Raw genomic sequence first — 11,598 nt, forward strand, 5'->3', positions numbered from 1 at the left:
AGCTTAGTACCTAGCGATGAATAGATGCCAACTAGATGTTCATTTCCCTTCCCTTCCTTCTCCTCCTGTAGTCTGAATTTGCATTTTACCTGGGAGGGTAGAGGACAGACCCAGGTGATGGTGGGTATCACCAGACATCTAAGATCTGGAAGAGAGGGAAGAGGAAGAAAGAGAACTTCCACTTACTGCTTCCCAAGCCCTCTTTAAACTTGGGAAATCCTTCCCCTCCTCCTCTTTCTCGGGGATGTTACAATCCACTTGTACCCATTTTCTCCATCCAAGACCTTCAGCCTATATCCGACAAAGACAAAGAAGCACTCTTTGTCTGGGGAGCCATTCCAGAAGCTACAATGATTGAGAACCGAGCTATTTGTATAGGACAGCAGGTAGCCTGGGCCTCAGACACAGGGACTCATTACCCAGATCAGGCCCATTTCCCAGTCAAAGTAAATCTCTTGGTCTCCAAGGGAATTGACTTGAATCACAGTAAAAATCTGAGGATTTGTCAAGATAATAGGCCTGAGCACCATCCCTCTTCTCCTGGCAGTTGTATTGTGACTGATTTATGAATACTCAGCATTGTCCATGCCACTGAATCCAGACATCAGGCAGTGAGAGATTAACCCAGCACAAGGGATGACAAACAGTATAAAAATATCCACTGTGACCCACAGAGAATAACTGCTTAAGGAATTCTCTGACAGCTGTGCAGAGCTGAGCCACAGTAATTAACTCGTGTGTTTGTTGTCACAGACAATCTGGGTATTGCTGCTCGACTGCTTCTAAGAAGAGGTTTATTTGGATTAAGTTTAGTAACCACAGAGCAAATTTCCTTCCCTTGCTGTTCCCCAGTATTGGAGACATTGTTTTCTATCCCATCATTAAGTAACTCTCTCACCCTTACACATCTGAGGAATGTTCTGGGGGAAAGTCCTGCAGTGTCCCCCCCCCAATCGGGGCATGACCTCTCAAGAGTTGACACAAGTCCTCCCGGGGACAGTTGATGTCATTTTCAGTTCAGGCACCTTTTGCCCCAAGTTTACAGTAAAAGTCCCTCATCTAGCTTGAGAAGCGTGATGGACGGCTGGCAGAAACCTTCCATCAGGAAATCCTGTGCCGAACTCTGCCAAAGTCGTGACCCATGGACACCAGTTCGGAGGGGCAGGTCTGGCCTGGTCAGTCATCAGCTAGAGCCAGAGTTGGCTAATGTCAGCCCATGGGCATCTCATGCAAAGACTAGCAGTGAACCCCACTGGAGATCTGTTGAAAACGTGCCTTTATTTTCCTCATGTTTGGAGACCTAATGAGACTATTATTGTTGATGTAATTTTAAAAAAATTTGAGGGCATCACACTGTCATGACCTTTTGGTCTTGTAACAGCCAAAGAGAGGTAAATCAAAGTAAATTCTAGGGATTATTTGCCTATGACAGCCTTTTGAAGAGACAGAAAGTAGATTAGTGGTTGCCTAGGGCTGGAGGGAGAGAGGGGAGGGGAGTGACTGCTAATGGGTATGGGGTCTCTTTTTAGGATAATGAAAATGTTTTAAAATTGGATTGTGGTGACTCTTGCACAGCTTGATAGCTATACTAAAAACCACTGACTTGTACAACTTCAAATGGGTGAATATGGTGGTGTGTGAATTTTATCTCAATAAAGCTGTTAAAAAGATTTTTGATGGAAAGGGATCAAACAAAATTGCAGCACTGAGAACCAATCAAGATTACTTGAGGCTAACAAGTGAATCCAGGATTTTTCATTGCCGGTCACCCAGAACAAACTCTGTCAGGAGCCCTGGCGCTCCCTTATTTTCACTGGCAGCAGCTCAGCCTGTCAAGGGGTCAATGGCGTTTGGAGATGCCCCTTTCAGTCAACACTGTCTTTCGTGTCAGTCTGCAGTACTGGACCCTCGGTTCTGTCTTCCTGTGACCGCCATGACGTCTAGTCCAGGTGATAGTAAGAACTTGGATGGGGCAGCAATAAGCAATTACTCATGCTTCACAATCTGTCTTTTGTGAGTCAGTGGGATGATTAAGCCTAAGCTGCTTCAGACTAAGGATGTGATTTCTGGGCACTAATCATTTCTTTCTCTCAGTTTTGGACAAATCGGATTTGTGACTTGGACATGAGTGGGTTCCCTCCTTTTTCATCTTTGGTTTACTTTGGCAAATAGATAGTAACTTAGTGATTATGCTGAAAACAATGGCACAGGTGGCATAGGCCAGGTAAAGAACAAATTCGCAGTTGCCAAGAATAGGATATCTGAGCTCATTCACCTATTAAAAATCAGCAGAGGTTTTAAAATGTGATAATATTCAGTGTCATCAAGGTCTGCACAAAAGAAGCATTCTTCTGCCTCCTTAATGGAAGTGTTCATGAATGGCCCTGAATACGTTCACAATTCTGTTTCAATGATCTCAGTTCCCTTCAGAGACGTGAAGAAATAATTGAGAAGTGAGATGAGAAGAAATAATGAGTGGCTCACAAACAGTGCTCATCCCTGCGTGTGTGCATGCATGCATGTTTGTGTCAGTCGCCTGGTCATGTCCCACTGACCCCATGGACTGTAGCCCACCAGGCTCCTCTGTCCAAGGGATTCTCCAGGCAAGAGCACTGAAGTGGGTTGCCATTTCCTTCTCCAGGGGATCTTCCAAACCCAGGGATCGAACCCATGTTTCCTGCATTGCAGGTGGACTCTTACTGTCTGAGCCATCAGGGAAGTCCCCTCAGTTTTCAGATATTATAAAAATTCCGTTGTCGTTGGGGAGAAAACTGAGACACACTGACCCCCCTCCCCAGGCCTCTATTTGCCAGTCCAAAGTCTAGCATACACCCTCCTACTCTCCACCCCCAGTGGAATGAGCTGCACACAGGCAGCCTTTTGCCAGGGGGAGGGTCTCAGGAGCCCATTTGGTGGCCTATGTTGGGGGAGGCTGGCCAGGGTCAAGGGCTGTGGGTGGGGGATCAGGAGGAGAGGTGTGGTTGGAGGAGCAGCTGCTGTGTGTGTGCATGGGGGGTGGTCAGCACTGAATAGGGGACCCCATATGGGGTTCCATAATGATCTACACAGTCCATGGAATTCTCCAGGCCAGAATACTGCAGTGGGTAGCCTTTCCCTCCTCTAGGGGATCTTCCCAACCCAGGGATCAAACCCAGGTCTCCCACATCGCAGGCAGATTTTTACCAGCTGAGTCACAAGGGAAGCCCATGCTCATCCCTAGGACACCTTAAATGTTCAATATTTAGAGGAAGCACTAAATAATCCAACTACAACAAGACAATAGCATGTTATACACAGAAAATATCTAGTGGCAGGGAAATACAGTGTCATGCTAACGTCAGTGAAAAATGACAAAATAATTTGTAGCATAGGGAAAATTTTAGAAAAGTAGGAGCAGACACATCTAAAGGGCAGGAAGCAGCTGTAGTGGTTTTTCTGGGTGATGACTCCATTCTCTTAAAGAAGATTTATGATTTTTAAATGGCTTCAATGAACACTGTTTCTTCTATATACTTAATGTTCTAGTCATTTTAGTCCAAAGCCTTCTTTGACCCTGATGCTGGGAAAGACTGAGGGCAGAAGGAGAAGGGGGCAACAGAGGATGAGATGGTTGGACGGCATCACAGATTCAGTAGACATGAGCCTTTGACTGTGTGGATCACAATAAACTGTGGAAAATTCTGAAAGAGATGGGAATACCAGACCACCTGACCTGCCTCTTGAGAAACCTATATGCAGGTCAGGAAGCAACAGTTAGAACTGGACATGGAACAACAGACTGGTTCCAAATCGAGAAAGGAGTACGTCAAGGCTGTATATTGTCACCCTGCTTATTTAACTTATATGCAGAGTACATCATGAGAAACGCTGGGCTGGAAGAAGCACAAGCTGGAATCAAGATTGCCAGGAGAAATATCAATAACCTCAGATATGCAGATGACACCATGCTTATGGCAGAAAGTGAAGAGGAACTAAAAAGCCTCTTGATGAAAGTGAAAGAGGAGAGTGAAAAAGTTGGCTTAAAGCTCAACATTCAGAAAACTAAGATCATGGCATCTGGTCCCATCACTTCATGGCAAATAGATGGGGAAACAGTGGAAACAGTGTCAGACTTTATTTTGGGGGGCTCCAAAATCACTGCAGATGGTGATTGCAGTCATGAAATTAAAAGACGCTTACTGCTTGGAAGGAAAGTTATGACCAACCTAGATAGCATATTAAAAAGCAGAGACATTACTTTGCCAACAAAGGTCCGTATAGTCAAGGCTATGGTTTTTCCAGTAGTCATGTATGGATGTGAGAGTTGGACTGTGAAGAAAGCTGAGCGCTGAAAAATTGATGCTTTTGAACTGTGGTGGTGTTGGAGAAGACTCTTGAGAGTCCCTTGGACAGCAAGGAGATCCAACCAGTCCATCCTAAAGGAGATCAGTCCTAGGTGTTCATTGGAAGGACTGATGCTGAAGCTGAAACTCCACTACTTTGGCCACCTCATGCAAAGAGTTGACTCACTGGAAAAGACCCTGATGCTGGGAGGGATTGGGGGCAGGAAGATAAGGGGACGACAGAGGATGAGATGGCTGGATGGCATCACCAACTCGATGGACATGAGTTTGAGTAAACTCTGGGAGTTGGTGATGGACAGGGAGGGCTGGCGTGCTGCGATTCATGGGGTCGCAATGAGTCGGACACTACTGAGCAACTGAACAACAATAAAGCCTTCTTTAAGAAAGGCTCTTCTTTGATCTTTTAGGATTAGATGCACTGAGTGTTGACTATAAATGTCATTATATAGTATAATGTTATATTAACATTCTAATAAGGCAAATACTATTTACAGAACTTTCATCCTTGCACCGTAGAACTGTTGCCTAAATGGCACGTGACTTTGGCCCTTTGAAGCCCCAAGGTATACTATAAAAATTCTGTAGGACCATAGAAATATTGTCTTCAGCTACAAGTCATAGAATTGCTGTTTACAACAACTTGAAAAATTCTTTGAGTTCATTCTTCTTATATATAGTTAATTCACAAGTAGGTAGTTGCACTGGTGGTTCCAGAGCTCAAAACATCAGAACCAGTATTTATGATTCTCTTGTTCTTTTTTCTTTCCTGGCCTCAAGACTGCTCCTAGCTCCAGAAATTACATCCACATTCAAGACAAGAAAAAGGGAAAGGGGGAGGGGCTGTGGCAGTCTGAATAAAAGTTTTCCAAGATGCACCCTCTAGCTCATATCTCAAAAGCCAGAGCTCAGTGCTGGGATTTGGGAAAAAGAGAATTTGGCTCTAATCCTGAAAAACAGCAATGGATAAGCTAAGTGATCTGACCTCCAAGTAGTCAGTCAATAGTCCCTGTGAGTAGTAACAGTTGATCCATGTGTATATGTAAATTCACTGTTAAGATTTGAGAATTATATGCAGTAACTATATGATGAAATGTTCCATTTTTAAAGTCTCTTGACTATCTCTGCCAAATTCTCTCTTAGGAAAGAACACATTAGATATAGTGTATATATCCACTCCAGTATTCTTGGGCTTCCCTTGTGGTAAATGTGGGAGACCTGGGTTCAATCCCTGGGTTGGAAAGATCCCCTGAAGAAGGGAAAGGCTACCCACTCCAGTATTCTGGCCTGGAAAATTCCATGGACCGTATAATCCATGGGGTCACAAAGAGTCGAACTTGACTAAGCTACTTTCACTTTTCAATAATTAACAGGAACTTTCAACATTTAGAAAAATGCCCTGTCATTAGCATTTAAACAGGTGGTACCATGTACAGTTCAGAACTGCCATCTCCACGGTATGGCTGTTTATTCTAAGCACCAATTTCAATGTACCCTAAGATCATTACTGTCACCCAAACCATCTCTTTGGTATTGTCCTTCCTACCCTTCCCAGGTAGCACTAGTGGTAAAGAACCTGACAGCCAGTGCAGGAGATGTTGAGACACGTGAGCTCAATCCCTGGCTCAGGATGATCCCCTGGAGGAGGGCAAGGTGACCCACTCCAGTATTCTTGCCTGGAGAGTCCCAAGGACAGAGGAGCCTGAGGGGCTACAGTCCATATAGTTTCAAAGAGTTGGACAGGACTGAAGTGACTTAGCATGCATGCACCCTTCCCAAGGAAGACAACCAAAGGAATTCAAATTAAAGGACCTGGTTTTCCACAAGGGCATCTACTGCAAATAACAAGTCAGATTTCCTGTCAAAAGCAGGAATTTGGGGAAAATCTCAATCTATCCTACAGTCAGGAGTGCCTTAGCATTTTTCCTGCCTATTACTGTGCTCAAGTGTCATAATTTAATAATTAAATGACCTTGTTTTGTATTGTCCCTTTAAATATGCAAATGTTAATAGTTATCATATAAAACTACCTGTACCCTTCAACATATCCAGAATCACACTGAATACAATGAATTTCTCAGTGGGTCTTCCTTAGACTCTTAAGCTTTACATGTTTCCTTTCTTTTGAATCTTAATATCAGACAGGGCACTCTCCCTTTGAAGCAGTGTGCTTACCCAAGTCATTTATTGATAGATAACCTGTTCCAGGGAGATCATTCAGTGCAGTGAATGGAACAAAACTAGACATACTTGTCATAGTAGCAGCAAAGTAGGAATGTGTCCGTCATGTTAAAAATATTAATAACAAATCTACCATATGACCCCTCAACCCCACTACTGATCAGGTACCCTGAGGAAACCATAATCAAAAAAGACACATGTACCTCAATGTTCAAAGCAGCACTGTTTACAATAGCCAGGAAATAGAAGCAATAAATGTCCACTGACAGATGAGTAGATAAAGAAGATGTGATACACATACACAGTGGAATATTACCCAGCCATAAAAAAGAATGAATTTGAGCCAGTTCTAGTGAGGTGGATGAACCTAGAGCCTGTTATACAGAGTGAAGTCAGAAGGAGAAAAACAAATACAGTATATTAACACATATATATGGAATCTAGAAAAATTATGTTGATGAACCTATTTTCAGGGAAGGAATGGAGACACAGATGTAGAGAATGGACTTGTGGACACAGTGGGGGAGGGAGAGAGTGGCATCAAAATATATATACTATCAGGTATAAGATGGAGAGCTGGTGAGAAGTTGTTGTGTGGCACAGGAAGCCCAGTCTGGTGCTCTGTGATGACCTGGAGGGATGGGATGGGGGAGAGGAGGAAGGCTAGGGAGGGAAGGAATGCATGTATAATTAGAGTTGATTTGCATTGTTGTATGGCAGAAACCAACACAACATTGCAAAAAAGTTTTTAAATACTTAAACTAAAAATATAGGAAAAAAAGTAAAAAAAAAAAAAAGTTAATAACAAAGCAGCACTTTACTCACTTGAAATTTTTTATTTATAACTTTGAGAATTTCAGTGTTTTTTTATTGCAGAAGTGGAAAAGTCCACACATGTCAGCCCACCAGCTACAAATTACCAAGGACACTGTTATCAATGACGACCATTAAAATGGAAGAACTGTCAGGACACACCCACTCCCCCAAGGTCCACGCAGGCCACCATTCTTCATTTCGCTTCTCCCCTTTCTCATGTGGCTATGACAACTTGGAAGGGGCGGGGGAGGGGGCGGAACATACAAGTCTCTAAAGGAAACTCTCTCTTTGTATTTTCAAGAGCTCCAAGCTGAAAGGTTATCAGAACAGAGACGTGAAACTTGGAGGCCTCGGACCTGACCTTGAGTCCATCAGAGACAAAGTGAGTGGGAGGTACCTACAGCATTTCCAGGCTCAGATCTGCCCTTTGTCTTCCAGCAGAACTGTATAGAGAGACCCCAGGAACCAAGTTCTAATTCAAACATCTCCCTCTGAATAGAGACCCCTCTGAAATAGCACTGGTATTAATAAGAAGCCCCGGGCACTCCTTCTACCATGAAATAATATTACTCAGCCAATGTTGTTTTATGTATCCACCTTTTAAGTTAGTTTTGAAGGCCCAAACAGAAAAGTGGGGCACGTGCCCATGAAAAGAGATGTCTGTGTTATGTGGTTGTTGGTCTTTTCCAATAGAGTTATCTTTAGAATACTGAAGAGTGGCTACAGAGAAGACACTCAGGGTAAGAGTTTCCCAGCCCATGAAAAGTGCATCCACTTTATTCTCTTTCCTTTAGTGAAAGGAGATCTTCATTTAATGTGTTTTAACTGCAGTTGCACTCAAGGCATAAAAAGAGAGTAGAGTTCAAAGTTGGAAGCAAAAATGAAAATAAATTGGGTAAACGCAACAAAGCAGAGGCTGAATGTGATTTAGCCCCTGTTAAAGGAACACTGGGTGTATTAGTGCCCCCTTGAGAGAGAATGATTTCTAGGAGAAACATTAATTTAACCATTTCACTGCTGTCACACATGATAATCCCATTTCCCCTGTGCTAATGATACTGTATGCCCAGCTCACTAAAATTAGTGTCACTTGAAAGAGAGAACAGAGCGATCTAGCAGGACCTGTGAGTCACCCTCCCTGTGCTTCTCTGAACAGATGCAGAAATTAATACAGCAAAAGGAATATGCTAAACAAGTGAAGGAATACAACATGAAGGCACTATCCATCCCCTCAAAGCCACAAACAGCAATAACTGAAAATAAACCTGCTGTCCCTCGGCAGAAGGTAAGAAACTCTCACCAAGGCAGTTAGTTCTCTTTTCAATTAGAATTAAAAGGAAATCTTTGTGACCTCATGACTTAAATTCCCCACATCTTTTGAACACAGAGGATGTTTTAGCTACTACCATTCCTGCAGCACCCTGTCATTCACAGATATTGATATAAAAGTGATATACCCACATATGCTGCTGGAAGGTTAGAGTCTTTTTTTCCCCTGAGGGTCACTATTATTTTTGTCCTCCATGTGTTTTCCTCCTAGTATTTCAAGTTTGTCACACAAAAATTGAATGCTTAGGTGGTTTTCTTTCTAAAAGAAACTAGTAATCCTGATTAACCATCAATTTCCTTCTCTACCACTAAACAAGTTTTAAGAAATTAGCATGTTCTTACCATCTCTGGGTGCCGGTGTCAGAGGAAAGTCCTTCATTGTTTCAAGTTCACTCCCTACATTTTTCCTAAGCAATGGTACAATAGGTATAGGTTCCTCTACCTAAGAAAATACTTTGGTCACTTGATGTAAAGAGTTGACTCATTGGAAAAGACCTTGATGCTGGCAAAGATTGAGGGCAGGAGAAGGAGGCGACAGAGGATGAGATGGTTGGATGGCATCACTGACTCAATGGACATGAGTTTGCGCAAGCTCTGGGAGCTGGTGAAGGACAGGGAAGCCTGGTGGGCTGCAGTCCATGGGGTCGCAAAGAGTCAGACACAACTGAGAGACTGAACAACAACAACCCAAGAAAAATGATTTCATAAAATACAGAATGTTCTCCCTCTCAGAAGTCATCCAACTCTAAGTTGTGATGTGAATGAAATATGTTCTATGGGGACACCAAGCTTTGCAGTACAAGTCTCTGCCTCAGTCCCAGCAAGGACGTGGGACCCTTTGCATGAGGGACAAGTGACCCTTTGGTGCTTTTAGGTATTTGTACTTCATGTTCTCTTTCACAGACTCTCATATTTTCTATCTATTGACTTTCTTCCTCAGACCTTGAAGACCTCAGTCCTCTTGATTGAGTTTCCATGGTGCCACTTTTTCTTTTTTCTCCAAACCATTATTTTTTCATGAAAAAATTCAAGGCAGCAAGTCTATAATTAGAAATTCCAACAGAAGTCACCTACACACAGGGAGAAGTCCGGAGTTTTTCTGTTTTGGAAATTTTTCCCCTTCCAGAACATATATATATTGCATCTATCCCCATTTCAGCTCTCAGGAAACTTACTAAAATGTAAAACTAGAGAGGTGAGATAAATTAGGGGTTTGGGATTAACATATACACACTTCTACATATAAAATAAACAACAAGGAGCTACTGTATAGCACAGGGAACTATATTCAGTATCTTGTAATAACCCATAATGGAGAAGAATCTGAAAAAGTGTGTGTGTATATATATATATATATATATATATATATATATAACTGAATCACTTAGCTGTATACCTGAAACTAAAATAACATTGTAAATTAACTATACTTCAATTTTTTAATTTTAAAAAAGTGTTAAAACATATAAAGGCAGATTTAGAAATCATATTTAGTGAGCTCATTTTCATTGTAATGCCTTTCAGAACTGACAGCCCTGAATAAAAGACTGCCTTTTTTCAGTATCCAGGTTTCTATAGGTATACAAAAGAAAAAAAAATTTTCAACCTCTAAAGAACACTTGCTAGAGGTCTGAGAGCCAGAAAGAAGAATAGTTGGTGTAATAATGGAGGCTCAATTTTATCTCAACTACAGTGATGTCTTTGGTCTCAAGCTGTAACAAGTCCTCTTTGGATGGAAAGGTCTGTTAATATCTCCTTAATAGAGGTTTGGTTTTAATAAGACTGCCAGAAGCTAAATAGATCAAACACATAAGAAATCTATTTTCAAGCACTTTAATAAAGCTCAGTTTTATAAAGAAAACATCCAAAGGCACAACTGTATGTATCAGTCTTCAACTCTTTTTTTTCCACATTATTTTGTTACATGGTTAATTTTATTTAAACTGTGTGTTATATTGCATTATTTGTATTTTCCATTTGGTCTCCATGTCTTAGTACATTACCTGTAGCAATAGTCTCCATTTATATTATCAATAAACCTTTTCTAAGACTAGATTTAAGGAATCCAGGGCTCCCTTCCCATCTCAAATAAACTTTTATATGCTTTTAGGCTTTGGAATATGCTAAGACCATCCCCAAACCCAAACCTTCAAATCTGAGTGATCAAGCCTCAAAAGAAAAGAAAAATCCAACCCATGCTGGAAAAGAAGGCACCTTACCTGAAATCTCACTGCTGGAAGTGCTGCAGAACAGACACGAAAGAGAAAAACAGGCCGTGGCTGCTTTTAAAGTCCTTCACATTGTATAGACAACATATGTGCTGGAGACCAGAGACACTCGGGGAATGGACATGGAGGAGAGAAATTCCAACTTTAACTGCTCTGCATTAAGTGATGACCTTGCGTCATCATCTAACTAACTACATTCCATGTTTGCTTTGTACAGGATTTAAAATATGGAGCCCTAATTACAAGATGGTGCCATATTTTACTTTCCAGGAAGAAAAACTATTTTAATTATTTATTTTCAAAATCAGTTAAAACTGGGGCTGAATAAGAACTAGGGAATAAAACCTTCTAGTTTTCTATCAGCTCTTCTAATTTCTAAAATGATGGCTACCCTTTCTCAGCATAATGAAACGCTTGAAGTTACCCAGAAAGAAATCTATCTAGTTGGGTTTATTTCTCATTTTTCTGATAAGAAAAAAAAAAGTATGAACACTTCGGTTTCTACTGAAAAGAACTCAAATGGGACTATACACAGTTAATTTTGAGATGTCGTTTCCAAAACATTTCTAACATCTCTCAATATTTTAAAGGATAAAATCTTTTAAATGAAAGTGCTTCAGATGTGCTCACTCAAGTAAAATCAATCTCAATGCTGTTCTAACACAGCATCAAGACATTAACCAGAAATCTACCAAGTCCAGGAA

At 41.4% G+C, this 11,598-nt stretch overlaps 1 protein-coding gene across 3 annotated transcripts in view; it reads left to right on the forward strand.

The window, feature by feature from the left end:
- Positions 1-11,341, forward strand: part of JHY (junctional cadherin complex regulator) — a 76,438-nt gene extending 65,097 nt beyond the window's left edge. For 2 of the 3 annotated variants that reach the window (XM_043893994.1, XM_043895322.1), the window contains 3 exons: positions 7,639-7,719; positions 8,494-8,622; positions 10,777-11,341. In XM_043893994.1, the coding sequence (XP_043749929.1) occupies positions 7,639-7,719; positions 8,494-8,622; positions 10,777-10,974 (408 nt within the window). In that variant the 3' untranslated portion in view covers positions 10,975-11,341. The remainder of the gene's footprint in view (positions 1-7,638; positions 7,720-8,493; positions 8,623-10,776) is intronic. The other variant, XM_043894724.1, reaches the window with a different exon arrangement.
- Positions 11,342-11,598: the final 257 nt, after the last annotated feature.

This window comes from Cervus elaphus, chromosome 1 (assembly GCF_910594005.1).
Source record: "Cervus elaphus chromosome 1, mCerEla1.1, whole genome shotgun sequence".
Lineage (NCBI taxonomy): Eukaryota > Metazoa > Chordata > Mammalia > Artiodactyla > Cervidae > Cervus > Cervus elaphus.